We start from the raw sequence: 16,656 nt of genomic DNA, 5'->3' as shown, positions 1-16,656 counted from the left end.
GCCACTGTCCTCTCCATCACATTCCCCTTCGCCACACTCCTCACCATCACAAACACATACCCCACCACAGAAGAGGCCACTATGCAGTGTTCCTCCAGACTTTAGGAGAGATGGGGTTGACCACTTCCCATCCTGGGCACGACAAAGATGCAAGCACTGCAAAGAAACTCCTCACTTCTCCTGTGTTCGGTGTAAAATGCAATGTCCACCTCTGCCTAAACAAGAACAGGAACTGTTTCCTTGCTCACCATTTGGCAAAGTAAAGGAAAGAACTGTTGTTTCAACGTTTAAAGATGCAGATGTTGTACAAAGAAAGAGTTTTTGAAGTTCTAAATGAAAGAAAAGGATGGACAAAGCCAGCTGTTTAAAGAACGAAAGATTTGAATGTTATGGATGTCCAAAGATCTTACAGATTGCAAAGTTCTTGTTATTGCCCAAATTGTTTTAATGCCCAAAGTATCAAATATGATACAAACAAAAATTGTGTGTAATGCCCAAAGTATCAAATATGATACAAACAAAAAAACGCACTTGCAAATAATTTTTGTTATTTATTTTTTTATATTTTGTTAAAGGGCCTATATAACTATAGTTATATCATAGAACTATAAAGAACTGTTAAAGAAGTATCAATAAATCATGTGAGACATGTATGACTTTGCTTTACTTTGTAGTGGCCACTGTAATGCAGCATGGAAGAAACCGGCATAGTACTGCTTCCATTATGGCAACACTGTTTCCAGATAACTAAACTACAGTTTGTATACGGTCATGTGAAGTTGTAAAAGCACCAGCTGTTTCACTCACTATTCACTCGTGAACTCGTTAGATTACATTACATTACATTTAGCAGACACTTCTTGACCAAAGTGACTTACATATGTCAGCTATATTACAAGGGATCACATTGTCCCCGGAGCAACCTGGGGTTAAGTGCCTTGCTCAAGGGCACAACGGCTAGCCCAGCTCCTTAACCACTACACTACCACCACCCTACACTACTACTGCACGCTAGCCCAGCTCCTTAACCACTACACTACCACCGCCCCTCTAGGCTATTCAATTAGTTTTGAACTCACTAGGCTATTCAATTAGTTTTGAACTCACTAGGTTTGGTGTTGATATTTGTGTGTCTGTTTTTAATGTTGTTGGTTATAAGCTACCTAATTTTAGAAAAGCTTAGGTAAACTCTTTTGACACCTCTTTAAATAACAACACCTATAATAAAACATTAATATTGCTTTACAATTTCTATGACCCATTGCACCTTATGAAACATATACTTCAGCATTTCTTCAAAAAGCAGTAAGATTTTAAACTATTAGAAAGCATCAAATCAAATCACATGACCTGATGAGTCACCATGGCACAGGTCCATTAAAGTAATGAAGAAAGCTGGGAAAGAGGCCCAAAGCACTGACTAAACAAAGCAGGAAGGAGAGAGAAGTAACAACAGCACAATCCTCTTATTCAGACCTGCAGTAATTACCTGTAAACTGAAATAAAGGCCCAGAAACTCCAGTGAAAAAATTGCTCTTTATTTTTTACAGCAGAATTTTAGCATCACAAAATATCCCTTTGGGATAATAGAACTCAGGTAATGGAGCACTTAGCTGTGCCTTGCCATTTTACAACCACGATGCTCTCCAAACATCCACGACATTTTAGTCATTTTAAAGACTCCTCATTTCAATGACTGAATCCACATAAGAACTTGTAAACCGAGACTCGAAAACTCAGAAAATAAAACACTTTTAGTCAAATCTCCCAAAAAACACACACACATAAACAGAGTTAAACAAAACATCTCTTGTAAGGGGTTAGTCACTGCAACAGTGACTCACTATTGATAAGCCGCTCTCCAGATGTAAGAGTTTGTCGCACATGCCGGTAAGAGGCCCGTGTCCCCTGCTGGTTCACGAGCGCTCCCGTCCACGGTCACGGCCCTTCTGGCAGCTAGTGACGCATGGCTGTAGCACTCATGAGGCTGTAGCCGGATGAAGTGAACGTGTCAGTTCTCATTTCTCTCCCCATCCAGTCTCCCTCAAAATGTAGTGATGTCACAGACTACCTCTCTCTGTCTGCGTGGCATGGTTAAGGCTCAGGGTAGATGGTGCGGAAGGTGAGGTTGATGCGGGGCCCTCGATCGTGATATTCTTTGGCCACTTGATGCTGTGTACAGGATAACACAAATGCAAACACAAACATTTAGGGCAAACAGGCCATGTGTTCTGCTCTCCTGCTAGTCTACTGGAGCAAAGGTGCATGTTTGCTGCACTGTCTGCACTAGCAGACCCAAGCATGCCGGCCCAACGTGGAAGATTTACTTACAACAACCAAAGGGCATATTTCTTCGGATTTATCCACAGGATGTCATCAGGGAATCAAACAACATGACAACAGGCTTTTAAGCCCAAAGTTGAGGCAACCACAGAGGCTGTGTTATGCAACACTTTTCCCGCATGTAAAATAATGATTTAGTGCACACTTGGAGCTCATGCTGAGGCCCTGAGCTTATTCTACTCCTGCGGCGTGAGTTACAAGCGGCTAACGCAATCTGCAGAGTCGGGCCGGGCGTGTGAGGAGCACATGCTGGGATAAGGCATTCAGTCCACTCCATAAAAACGCCCTTGACCTTTCAACTTGCTCCGTGCCTCTCTCTGGAGCACCCGACTTCTAGGCCAAAAACCCATGGCAACAGGCTTTTTCACATTTAGACAAACAGTGACCTTAGGGTTGTCATGCAAGGAGGGGGATTATCGAACTTTCCCACACTGTAAAGCAATCTGATGGGCCACTGCGTTGGCTGCTCAGACTTTTCAAAATGGCTGCTGTGCTGCTGTGGCATGTAGCCCGTTACTGGACAGTGGCGATGTAACAGCGGGCCACGCGATCTGTGTAGCCCGTTACTGGACAGTGGCGATAAAACAGCGGCCCACACGATCTGTGTAGCCCGTTACTCGAGAGTGGCAAAGAAACAGCGGCCCACGCGACCTGTGAAAACACTGACCTGAGTGAGCACAGTGTCTTCTATAAATACACTCTACCATGTCCCAATATGTTCCTTTCAGACGGGTTTCCATCAAATGTTTCTTTTCCATCAGACGGGTTTTGTAACAGGGACAAAGGTGACTAAAACGGCTGATGTTTTTACACATGACGATAATGCACACATGTGCAAAGTCTCTACTGAATTCAGAAGAGAGGGTCAACAAATCAGAAAGCCTGGAAGAGCGACCCTCGTATGCCAGAGGAACAGGGTTGACTACGGGAACATTACCTGCCCCAGCACTCTGTGACCTGGCCCTACTGCAAATCTTCTGCCATAATAGTAAGCAGGCTAGGAAGAGCAGTCTTTTCAAATGGAGGGGTTGCCATCAAGGACTCTGATGCCTACACTGGTTCTTCTTGTTATTGTACTGTAGCTTGCAAGTACTGTACTTCCTGTACGATGAAATGCTGAAAGTTATGCATCCTCCAAACTTCAAGCAGAATGCAATGCATGCATAACGTTTCTCTCCAGGGCTGAAACAACTGAAGATCCACTGCTTGATGTGCACTGCGTTTGTAAAGCTGTTAATGTGGCCATCTATTCTCGCATGTCAGCAGAGGTTGACAAGTAGCAGCCATGTTTAATCACTCTGTGTGCTGCCTTATGTAAGGACAACCTGTAGTGCTGAGGCGGGTTTATGTAACAGTGTGGATGTGTGTGTGTGTGTATGTGTGGGCTGTATGTGTGTGTGTATGTGAGGGCTGTGTGTGTGTGTGTGTGGATGTATGCGTGTGTGTGTGTGTGTCGATGTGAGGGCTGTATGTGTGTGTGTCTGTATGTGAGGGCTGTGTGTGTGTGTGTGTGTGTATGTGAGATAATGTGTGTAATAATGGATAACTAATGAGGCTTTATTAATAATGTAATGTAATATATAATAATGTATAATGTGGATAGATAATGTGAGAACTGTGTGTGTGTGTGTGTGTCAATGTATGTGTGTGTGTGTATGTGTGTGTGAAATGCGTGTCAACCAATGTGCTTATGTGTGTGAGGAGCTGTGTGTGTGTGTGTCAGTAGTAATTATGTAATGTGTGTGTGTGTGTGTGTGTGTGAATATTGTGTGTAATGTGTGGATGTGTGTATTATTATTGTAGAGAGAGCTGTGTGTGTGTATATGTGTGTGTGGGCACAATAATGTGTATTAATGATATTAAAGGAGCTGTATGTGTAAGGTGTCTGTATGTGAGGAAGCTGTGTGTGTTTGTGTGTGTGTGTGCGTGTGAGGGCTGTGTGTGTGTGTGTGGATGTGTATGGAGAACTGTGTGTGTGTGTGTGTGGATGTGTGAGGAGCACAGCCAGTATTATTATTAATGTGACTAACGGGGGGCTGTATGTGTGTGTGTCTGTATGTGAGGGCACAGTAGTAAATGACATTGTGTGTGTGTGTGTGTGTATGTGAGGGGAGCTGTGTATTGTGTGTGTGTGCGTGTGTGTGTATGTGAGGAGCTGTATGTGTGTGTGTGTGTATTATTATTTATTGACTGTGTGTGTGTGTATGTGTGTGTAGGCTGTGTGTGTGTGTGTGTATGTAGAGCTTCAGCTATTATTATTATTATTGGTAATGTGAGGGAGCTGTGTGTGGCTATTATTATTAGCCCATATGTGAGGGAGCTATTATATTAGTATCTATATGTAAAGGAAACTGTAATGATAATAATAATATTAATGTGTGTAATACGATGAGGAACTGTGTATTATTATTAATACGATGTGAGACTGTGTGTATTAATATTAATAATGGAAATGTGAAACTGTGTGATATAACCGATGTAAGGGCTGTATTGTGTGTGTGTAATGTCGATATGATGTAGGGCTAATAATGTGTGTGTGTGTGTGTAGTAATGTGAGGGTGAGGGCTGTGTGTGTGTGTGTCGATGTGAGGGCTGTGTGTAAAGAACTGTAATATTGATAATGCGATGTGAGGGCTGTGTAGTGTTAATTTTATCACCTATTTTTAATTTAGTCTTAGTCTTGTGACGAAAATGTCCTTTAGTCTTTGTCATATTTAGTCATTCAAATATCATTTTTGTTAGTCAAGTTTTAATTCGACTAAAAGTCTCATCATTTTAGTGTAGTTTTAGTCAAAAGAAAACTAAAGGTATCTTAGTCTTAGTCAGTTTTAGTCAACACATTTTAGTCTTTTTTTTATAACAAATTATTTCTGATTACCATTTGAGTCAAATAGTGTTTCACACATCTCAATTTTTTCCAACAATATTGTGTGTCCACAGGGGCTACTCGTCTGTTATAATTACTCATTCTGATTTTTTGTCAGTCAGTATGTTTACATGCACAGGTAAGTCAAGCTACAGTTATAGCTCGGCTGGGATTTTGACCATAGACAGTACAAGATTTGACTGGACCACTGGTCATATTCGTAGTAGACCAGTGTTTCTCAAAGTGTGGTCGAGGGGATCATTGGTGGTCTGCAAGCTATCCCAAGTGGTCCTTGAAAGCAAGCGTGGTAAAATATAATATAGATGAGTTGTTTGCAATATAACTTGTATGTAAATCCAAACAGTTCTGCAACACTGTCTATGTAAGATATGCCAATTTAAATCATACAGTATGAATCCTCTGACACAATAAGCAAAGTGCAAAGTCAATAAGCAAGGTGGTTCAGTGAGTATGCCTATTGTGTAGACTAATTATAGGCTACTGTTGAAGTAGGTCTAATCTTTTTTTTTTTTTTTAGCTGGGGTTAGTTAGGGGTCCTGAAACTGAAAAAAAGTTTGAGAAACACTGTTGTAGGCCAAACTATTAATGTTACGTACTCGCCTGGCCCCAGATGGCGATATCGCGTAAACAACACATTCCCCAAACAGACTCTCCATCTTAGCCATAGCTAACCTGCTAGCTTAGCTTTCCATATTAGCTTACTTGCTAGCAAACTTTGCATCATCAGTCTAACTAGATGAATAGTTGACATTACATGCTGAACATTTTCGTATGGACATTCTGGGGATGTTAATTTGTATGAGAGAAGCTTCAACTTGCCTGGGTATGTAGCACTGTGGCATAAAGCTTAGGTAGTTAGCTTGCTAACTCTGGCAGAAATCTCCAGTGTTCTTGTTCCATGTAGTTTGGTGTTGCAGCCACAGGGTTGCAGCAGCAGCACGTGAACTAGCCTACAGGAAAGCTGTTAGTATGAACTCATTCGAATATTTTGAAAACATAACAGCTAGATATTCTGTCTTCTCATTTTGTAGACCAGAACATGAAGGGAGATTTTATCTTAGTTTTTTATTTCATACAAAACATTTTAGTCTCGTCTTTTTTCGTCAACAATAATGCATCTTAAGATAGTCTTAGTCAGTGTTTCAGGACATTACTGCCGCCTTGTCATCGCCTTCGTCTTAGTCATGAAAAAAAAAGGATTGGCTTAACATATTTCCTCTTGTCTCGACTGACGAAATTAACACTAGGGCTGTGTGTGTGTGTGTGTCGATGTGAGGGCTTGTGTGTGTGTGTGTGTGTGTGTGTGTGTGGTACCTGCCAGTCGTCCTGAGTGCAACCCTCCATCATCAGCAGGGAGCCGTGGGCCAAGGGGATCCTCAGCCGCTCCACATACGTATAGTCACCATTCTCCTCCTGCGTCACACACACAGATACACACACACATGCGCGCACACAGACACATGCGTGCACACACACACACACAGATACAAACACACACCACACACGCACACAGACACATGCGCGCGTGCACACACACAGACACACAGGATCATCATATCATCTTTCCTGGCAAACACACACTTGTTTAAAGAAGGCTTTGGGATTATGAGCTAAGTAACAGAGGCAATATATTTAAAGTGTATGTGCACCCACATAGGCACACAGAAACACACACACACACACACACACACACACACACAGCCCACGCAATAGACAAAATCAAAACATATGCTACAAAGTTCACACCGAGGGCAAATCGGGTTGTAGCAGCCGTCCCTGCAGAAACAAGCCGTCATCTCTGTGTACTCTGCAGTCCCTCCACCAGATCCGGCCCATCTAGTACGACTCACACACACACACATGCACACACACACACACACACAGATCCGGCCCATCTATTACGACTCACACACACGCACACACACACAGATCCAGCCCATCTAGTACGACTCACACACACACACACACACACACACAGAGATCCGGCCCATCTATTACGACTCACACACACACACACACACACACACACACACACACACACACATAGAGATCCAGCCCATCTATTACGACTCACACACACACACGCAGAGATCCAGCCCATCTATTACGACTCACACACACACACACACACACACACACAGATCCAGCCCATCTATTACGACTGCTCTCTTCTCCAGCACACACACACACACACACACACACACACACACCGGAGGAGGCTGCTTGCGGAGGCTGAAGATGCGCGTGTCGCCTAGGCTGAGCGAGGCGATGGTGGGCCGAGCGCCCAGTGAGGGCTCGTTGTCCGAGTGCCAGGCGATGCTGTCCCTGCCGTCACGGTACATGTTACACAGGAGGGAGTTGAAGGAGCCGCCACTGTGACTCTCAATGGAGGAGCGCAAACCACTCAGCACTGGATGCCACTGCAGGGGAAAGGGGGAGAGAGAGAGAGAGAGAGAGAGAGAGAGAGAGGGAGCGAGAGAGAGAGAGAGAGAGAGAAAGAGAGAGCGAGAGAAATGAGGAAAAACACAGCGTACTGTACGGAGGAGGGCAGAAGGGCAGATCAGGGCACATACGATTAGTATCTGTAGATCAGGGCACATACGATAAGTATCTGTAGATCAGGGCACATAAGATTAGATAAGTATCTGCAGATCAGGGCACATACGATTAGATAAGTATCTGTAGATCAGGGCACATACGATAAGTATCTGCAGATCAGGGCACATACGATAAGTATCTGTAGATCAGGGCACATACGATAAGTATCTGTAGATCAGGGCACATAAGATAAGATAAGTATCTGTAGATCAGGGCACATACGATAAGTATCTGCAGATCAGGGCACATACGATTAGATAAGTATCTGCAGATCAGGGCACATACGATTAGATAAGTATCTGTAGATCAGGGCACATACGATTAGATAAGTATCTGCAGATCAGGGCACATACGATAAGTATCTGTAGATCAGGGCACATAAGATAAGATAGATCAGGCCATTTGGAAGTATTAACATTACATCCTGAAAGTGAATGGGACTCATTTGTACTGATGATAAGCTGCTTTCTCTATTTCAAAAACTGATCTGAATAAGAGGACTGGAGGAGCTGGAGGAGCGTGCAGCACCTCTGCTTTGGCCTGCAGGGTGGAGTTGGAGTAGGTGTATAAGATATATAGGGCACACTACAGCTTTGGCCTGCAGGGTGGATAAGATGTATATAAGATATATATATATACACTACACCTCTGCTTTGGCCTGCAGGGTGGAGTTGGAGTAGGTGTACGGCAGCTCTCCGTACCAGCACGTCAGTCGAGGCTCTTCGTAGGACTCTCCTGCAACAGAGGGTCAGGTAATGGATCAGGGCTCAGCATGTTAACAGCTGTGTGTGTGTGTGTGTGCCGATTGACAGCATGTTAACAGCTGTGTGTGTGCTCCCAGTGTGTGTGTGTGTCGATCGACAGCATGTTAACAGCTGTGTGTGTGTATGTGTGTGGTTTGGTGTGTGTGTGTTTGTCTGTGTATATGAGTTTGACTAAGTGCCTTTCATCCATCAGAAGCAGCACTGGAGGCAAGGCCATCTTGGCCCACTCTTCTCCCAGCAGAGACCAGACCACTGCTCTCTTCACCCTCCAAAGGCCGTGTGCCAGTCTGCCCATGCCAATGAGGAGACTGCAAATAGCCAGCCCCATTTCCCATGCTCTGTATGTGAGCCCTTGGCAGCGTTGAAATGCTCGCGGATCCCAAACATAATCCGCTACCCAAAACCAAGTCCAAAAGAGGTAACAACCCCAAGCACAGACACCTCCCTCCTCCTCATGTGATGGATGATGATGCAGAACAAAAAAGAAAACGATACAAATGAAAACATGGCAGATCTAACAGAACCATTTTTACCTCCAAAGCAAATGTTTGTCTGTGATGTGATGAATTTTGGGCTCTCCAGAAGCCTGGCAGGAACCTTGGTAAAATATGTCAGGCTCTCCCAGAGGGGGTTGACAGACAGAGCTGGAGTGACACTTGACGCTTACAGGGCGGAAAGAGTGACTCAGAGCTGCACTCTTCTTGCTCTCCCTCAGAGCTGCACTCTTCTTGCTCTCCCTCAGAGCTGCACTCTTTTTCTCTCCCTCGTTTGGGCTCTGAAATGTTTCAATGCAGATGACTGACGGCCAACACAGTTGGATGCGTTTACTCTGACTGAAGGCAGGAAATCGGGCCATCATTAGTTTTCAGAATCCATGCATCACGACGGTTTACAAAATGACACATCGTAAGTCCTGGCTCAAACATTCAAAAGCAAATTGATACAGAAGGAGACTCCGTAAAAAAACTCTAGTCTTACATAGAAAGTGCTGCCTATGCCTCTTATTTTTTTATTTGCTCCAAATAGGTCAAAAGTCTACTCGGTGCTGGCTTGATCTGTCACCTTGCTCAATAGGCACCACTTGGGAAAACGAATCATTGAGCAAAGTTCACTAGAGACCCTGGGTTGCATTAACTGATTCTGTCAATTACAAAATGTGAAAGACACATTTCAGTGTTTGTGTTGTGAGCTTGCTAACTGGAGTGCTATATTTCAACAATCTATTGGAAGATTGTTGTAAACACAGTCATCAATCACATTTATGAAGAGTTTCTGATCCAGAGTACAAAACTACAAAGTGAAAAGTTAAGGCAGCTAGTCTGAAGGTGTGTGTCTATCAATTCTTCACATGATCATATTTTATAAAAACGCACAATGTTGCTTTAATTACACAGACAGACAACTTAAGATGCAACCTTTCATTTAGAGAATTGTTGTTTTGCCAATTATAAGAATATTCACACAGCAAATTATGTCAAGGTTCACGCAAAAAGTCTTCTGTTACTTGAACTGAGAGACTGCCAGAACTATGGCATTTACCTACATGAGATTCAATCATCATTACAAACAGTTCAAACAACTACCACCTAGTGAAAGAGGTGAATGCAAAAGTCTGGTGCTTCAATTACCAATATCTTGTGATCGCATGAAATTTGAGATGTAGGATCACGACAACAACCAATGGATGCACGCCAAGACTTACGCAATTGGGCCCTGCAATTGACGCATCATCAAACTATGACTACTGAACAAGACTGCGGACCCTAAAAAGCAGGGCAAAGTGCAAAGTTAGTCTATGAGCAGTTCTCGTGCATGACCTAACGGCATCGTGTAGCGTGAGAGTGCTTTTAGCTGACCCACCACTGTTTGTGCTTAGGATCGTTCTCATTGTATTACATTTGCAAACAGATTTTGCCTAATTATTAAGCAAGCTTTAGTTATACTTTGCCCAGCATTTAAATTAGCGCCTTGAGTTTCACTGACACCCAGGAGATGCAAGCAACAGTTCAGTTGAGTTCAAGACAAAAAAAAGTCAAAGCATCCACAGGTTCCTTGTGAGAGAGGCCCATCCACTGACCTTGCCTGTAGTTGGTCTTCTGTGACCAGGGAAGTTCAGCAAGGAGGGTACTGAACATCCAGTCTGCCTCCTCCTGCTGGAGGAAGTCCGGGAACAGCCGCAGCCTGTGCAGAGACACAGCAGGAACAACACACACGTCGGGAGGCTGGGAGCACAGCAGGAACAACACACACACACACACACACGTCGGGAGGCTGGGAGCACAGCAGGAACAACACACACACACACACGTCGGGAGGCTGGGAGCACAGCCATTGCAGGGCAGAGGAGAGAACCGTGCACCTCACTAACTTCAGCACGGCTCTTTGGCAGGTACAAATGTCCTGGGGCTCAGATGAGGATTGGGATCTATAAACTCTCATAAAGAAAGACGCTGGAGCTCTCCGATGTTCTGGGGCTCAGATGGGGATTGGGATCTATAAACTCTCATAAAGAAAGACGGTGGAGCTCTCTGATGTTCACTTCATCTCCTCTTTATTTACTGGGGCAATGGGACGATGCCTTAATGAGGCTTTTTTGAGGAAAAATAAACTGAGCATTTAAGTGGTCCTGTTCTCTTCCCCAAAGCTCTCAAGAAGTCTCAGGGACAGAAATGACACACTTACCGGGACACTCCTGAGGGGCGGTGACTGATGTCATACACCCCAGCTTTCCTGGGACAGAAAAAGAATAAGAAATGGGGCATAGTTTAGAGTTGGATAAGAATCTGTGCATCTAACTATCAAGAGAGAAATCTGTGTCCGTGTGTGTGTGTGTGTGTGTGTGTGTGTGTGTGTGTGCCTCGGACCATTCATCTGACTGACTTCATACATGGTACTGGTGACAACCCAAGTGAGTGTAGTGTTGACTGTGACGTTTAGATATGAGATGCTAAAGAGGTCATCGAAAGACCTTTTGCAGTGTTGACTGTGACATTTAGATATAAGATGCTAAATATGTCATCGAAAGACCTTTTGCAGCTCTTGACCTCAACAGGATGACAACTGATGCCTGAATGTCGTCAAAGATTATGTTATGTACTTGAAATGAGTGGTCGCAAACATTATGTTATGTACATGAAATGAGTGGTGGTCAAACATTATGTTATGTACATGAAATGAGTGGTCGCAAACTATCGAGTGAAAGTGTTAACCGCTAACTATCCTATGAGTAATTTTCATATTTCGGCCAAAATAGGCTACTTTTTAGCTGTTGATTCTTATGCAGCCTAAGTAAACACTATCACATTAGGCTGCTATCATAGTTAGCGACTATGCTGTTAGGAAACAGCCCATGTAACCAAAGCCTTGTTAAAACACACTACAGAAGTTGAGGTATAACGTTTGTGCTGTCAAAATAGGCTACAGAGTATGCTTACTTGGCTTACTCATTGCTGCATCATTCTGGCCTATAAATTAAAGCCTACGTCTGTAGCCTGGCACATACACGAATCAAGCTTTCCAGTTGTAGTATATCGTAATCTGTAGAAACAATGTGGCTTTGCTGTTCCCTCAATGCCCAAGGGAACAGCAAATTGACACTGTCACTGTGTTTACAAAGTGTAATTTCTTCAGTGTTGTCCCATTAAAAGATATAATAAAATAATTGCAGAAATGTGAGGGGTGTACTCACTTTTGTGAGATACTGTACCTTTAAACTATACTAAGACTTATCCTGAGATCTACACTGAGACTTATTCAGTACGTCTGGTTTCTCCTTGGTCATTAATTATTGGGTAGCTTTAAACTTGGTTTGAACAACATTGAATGTTTGACTTCCAGCTTGCATTGGTTGTTAAGTGTTCATTAGTGTATTCGGAGTATAGAATACTGTAGGTCTATGTAATCTGAATAATCATACTGTAAGTCATTTGTATTTTTTTAAACTAATAAAATGTTTTACACAGCAGCCTTTTTGCATTTACATGCAATGGCAATTTCTTCCTTGGAATTACATTGTTTAGTTATTACATTTATTTGTTGTATAAAAGGACCCATCTACATGCAGTAATATTATACGTATATAAAATTAATAATTTGTTAATTAAAAATGTTGTTATACTGACATTTGCCCTTTAAGATCTGTCATAATTGACCCATCAATCAAACATGTATCAAATCAACCAGCTGCCCCTGCTTTATAAATTCTGCTGCATTCATAAAATAACTGGTCAGATGATTATGGCATCTTTATTCTTTAGAATACAAGGACAAGGACAATTTCTGTATGATGGCCTACTTACTCAATAACTTTCTCCTCAGGAATGTCTCGAATGGGCTGCGTGACATGGAGAGAAGAGATAGACAATGTCTAAGCCATGTCTAAAAGTTTGTTATGTGTTAAAGGCCAGAATAAATCCGTTATTACCTTGGATGGCTGCTGAAATTCATATGTCCGTGGCCCTGCTTTCCATGATGTAGATCCAGAACAGGGACCTGAGGCATAGATCATAGATCACATACCTATATAATCTCACAGTTCATTATAAAACCGTACTGAAGCGTCCAGAGGTGGCTTCTGGCCCTCTGTTTACCTGCGGGGCTGCTGGGTTTGGCAGCTGTTGGTCTGACCGGTGGTTTAGCCCAGCAGCCTTGGACTCTTGCTCGCTGGCGTTTATCTCCCATGAGAGAAACACTGTGGAGAATTCATACTCATTACTTTCACCAAACTTTTTTTAATTCTGAAAATAACAAGGACCTCACATTCTATCAATGTATATAGTACTCTCTGTATAGTACAATCTCTAAGGCAGGTGAATGCTGCCACCCAGAGGCAACATTTAGACATTATGAAGCTCGTCTTCACACATGCTAAGGACATACATCTAAACGGCAGGGTCAGAAAAAAAAACCTTTACACCAATTTAAGCCTTGATTTGCAATAAGCCGACTCCATAATTGTTTTCTTGAATATGCAGACTTTGACTAGTCAGTCAACGTTTCTAAGATAGTTGGGTTATCTGTGACAGGTGCCACTTTCTTACCTGCCAACTATGATTTAAGCTATATGAGCTAGAGTACTGTAAACATGTTTTTTTTTTTATTACCCCCCTCCTAAGGAAGTGGCACATTCTCCTTTTACCTCACCTTTGTTTTCAGTGAAATGTTTCTGTCTGTGTAAGTTTCTCTCACTTCAGTGCTCACAGGGATGTTGAAGATGCAACAGGTTAGGTTAGGGGTTTGCCCAATAACAATATGGATTCATGTGGTTAAAAATATTGTAAAATGCCCTAAACAAAACCTGTCTCTGCGACCTCTCCCTCTTTTTTATTGTCAGAGCCTTGTTGGGGCTTGTTTCAACAGCACACAGGAAGTGTGGAAAGGCTCCTTACCCTGACAGAACAGTAAACGAAACAAAACCAGTCATGACAACAACACACATCAAGGATGCATGTTTATGTGCTGTAGTTGTTCCAAAACGTGTGCTCACCCAAAATCCTTCCCTCCTTGTGCAGCCACTGCGATGGGTAGTCTGGCATTTTTAGGAAAAAGGTGGAAGCTAAAATCGACAGTTTATTTTTTATTTTTTATCAGACATAGGTGGCAACGTGGTCCGCCCTACCGGTGACCGAGTCGTGGACTGCCTGATCACAGAATTTAGTTTACCCACCTTTTTTTAACCACTATGGCCCTGGTTGTTTACAGGGGTAAGCACACAAACATCATGGGTAGGCCTGGGTATTCCATCAACCTCGCTAATGAAGGCGGCGCTTAACAGAAATAGCCTGGCTAGCGTAGACTTTCACTTGGGGCTGAAGCTGTTCCATTAACTCAAGTTAGAGGCATCTTGGCCTCGTTTATTCAAGCGAGGTTGAAGTCAGCTTCATCTCTGCTCGTGCACGAGGTAGAACAGTAGACCAAAACAGTAGATTGACGAAAAGAGGATATATGTCGTAAAATTAAGACAATACTATACGATTTCTGTTCGATTTGGCAAGCGCCATCTACAGGATTTTCATCTTAAGTCATCAAATTTAACATCGAGAGAAAAAATAGATTGCTTACAGTAATTGGAGAATAATGAAAGCATACATTTAAAACAACAATGCTAATGAACTATCGTACTATCTATAGCTTACGTTCTTAGATTAAAAGTGTTCACTCCAAATTATTGTCTAGGTGTAGGTGAAATGAATAAAATAGTATCAACATAATAGCCTATTGTCTCCCATAAGTCCCAACGTGTTTGAAATAAAATTATCTGAAATGCAATGGCTTTCAATTCAATTTATGGCTAGTATTTAATCTGTGTAGCACACAGTTGATTTGACATTCATGAACAATCGTCGACACATGAAGCAGTTTTAATTATTAGCTGCCTAGGCAGGGGTTCCCAAACTTTTCCACTACAAGGCCCCCCAAATACCACTAGGTTCTGGCCAAGGACCCCCTTTATGTGTTATTAAACCTATGGACAATACTACGGCAAATGTAAAAATACATTAAGCTAATCCTACAGTAATAATTATTTTAGCCACAAGCATTTCGCGATGGAGCATACAGTGTGTAAAAATTGCATTTGGGGCTTTCTACTATATAAGAGCTATCACTCTACTATTATTCCCAGTCATTATCATGGAAAATATAATGTTCAGATAAGCGACAAATTATTATAATGCCCTTGTATAACAGCCTCCCCTCATAGTAAGTATAGTAGGTATATTTAAAAAAAAAAATTAAATGTATTTATTTATTGCTTTTATTTTCCCTTCCAACTTGCTGAGGCCCCCCTGGCACCCCCTCACGGCCCCGGCCCCCACTTTGAAAACCACTGGCCTAGGCTACAGAATTATCATTGACTTGCATCAGATATAATATAGCCACTAGCAGCTGTCACTGAACAGCCTACCAAATGTGCATGGCCCTTTATCAGCAGTAGACATATCTTTCATCAAAGATTATAACTAAAAATGCCATTATCAAGGTGATAAACTATGTAGTCTTAATACTTCGTATGCTAAGCTAACCTGCGAACACGCAAGAACGCAATTCCATTCATATGCGGTCTCGCTGCACGTTACACCACCACCGAACCTAAGTGGCGCAGAGTAGCAAGATTCCTAGAACCACACGCATGTGAAGTTAAAACATTTTTAATCGTATACATTCTTTGGAGCTAGTGAATGTGTAAATCCATGCTTGGTGACACTATCGGAAAAAACATTTCTAGGCCTACTTCGATTTTTGAAGTTGTAGGCTACAGGTGACGTCAAAAGCACAGGTTGAGGGTTTTGGAACCATCTGTTTTTGGGATCTCGTTTTCCGACAGATTGTTGTTTTGCAACACAGCTTAATTTAGTGTAATTTCTTTTGACAAAGTTAACCTGCTATACGGAGCAGGTTAGTTACTAGTCACTTGGCATAAATTCCCATAGTTACCAAGCTGGGATTCACGTTAACCTCATTAATGTAACGGGATTCTCACTAAAATTAGCGAGACTTAACGAAATAAGACAGGTTTGGCCTTTAGCGAGGTTGATGGAATACCCTCCTGTACACAGCCAGGTTATTGTATTCCAGCTCAATGAGATTGTAACTTAACTGCAAAGAACACAGTTTATAACGCTAACTTATCAAAATAGGTTGAATTGCTTTAAAATAGCCATCTACACATTAAATGTTAACAAATATATGAATACCTTAGACGTTATTTGTTAGTTACCTAACCTAAGACACCATCCTGACCGCATACAGCAGCGGGGCTAGGCAGAATAACGAGTTTCAACAGTCGCCAGATGTAAAGTTAAGATAGCTTGATGTAACCTACACTTAAAATGTAAGAGTGTTAACACTGTCTCGCCGCAGGACTTACATGTTAACGTGCTTTTGAGCAGATATCTCAATCTCAGACAAGTCGCCAGAAGATTGGTAAGTTGCAGCTTGTCCCAGCGAGTGGTACACTCGAAAATATGTCCCATCGCAAAAAACAACCTGAAAGGTTCCTATGCGATCTTCGTAATGCATTTTAGATAGCTGCCTCTGTTTACCCCCATGTCATTATGCATATGA

The 16,656-nt window shown here is 42.4% G+C and overlaps 1 protein-coding gene across 1 annotated transcript; it reads right to left on the bottom strand.

The window, feature by feature from the left end:
- Positions 1-1,998: 1,998 nt before the first annotated feature.
- On the bottom strand, positions 1,999-16,574 carry alkbh3 (alkB homolog 3, alpha-ketoglutarate dependent dioxygenase). The gene is made up of 10 exons (XM_048257664.1): positions 16,460-16,574; positions 13,182-13,282; positions 13,016-13,083; positions 12,891-12,925; positions 11,275-11,322; positions 10,670-10,773; positions 8,475-8,563; positions 7,441-7,650; positions 6,545-6,643; positions 1,999-2,172 (listed from the first exon to the last, which is right to left on the bottom strand). The coding sequence occupies exons 2-10, from the start codon at positions 13,270-13,272 to the stop codon at positions 2,095-2,097; spliced, it is 822 nt and encodes a 273-aa protein (XP_048113621.1). The 5' UTR covers positions 13,273-13,282; positions 16,460-16,574; the 3' UTR covers positions 1,999-2,094.
- Positions 16,575-16,656: the final 82 nt, after the last annotated feature.

Source organism: Alosa alosa, chromosome 11 (assembly GCF_017589495.1).
Source record: "Alosa alosa isolate M-15738 ecotype Scorff River chromosome 11, AALO_Geno_1.1, whole genome shotgun sequence".
Classification (NCBI taxonomy): domain Eukaryota; kingdom Metazoa; phylum Chordata; class Actinopteri; order Clupeiformes; family Clupeidae; genus Alosa; species Alosa alosa.
Note: the sequence above shows the minus strand (reverse complement) of the source record. Positions and strands in the feature narration are given on the sequence as shown.

Excerpts from the sequence above, each read along its gene's own strand:
- alkbh3 (XM_048257664.1), bottom strand. The coding sequence starts at position 13,272 with ATGGGAGATAAACGCCAGCGAGCAAGAGTCCAAGGCTGCTGGGCTAAA. Across the intron at positions 12,926-13,015 it reads AATTTCAGCAGCCATCCAAG|CCCATTCGAGACATTCCTGA; the intron begins GTAATAACGGAT and ends CATGTCACGCAG. Across the intron at positions 11,323-12,890 it reads CCTGAGGAGAAAGTTATTGA|GAAAGCTGGGGTGTATGACA; the intron begins GTAAGTAGGCCA and ends TTTCTGTCCCAG.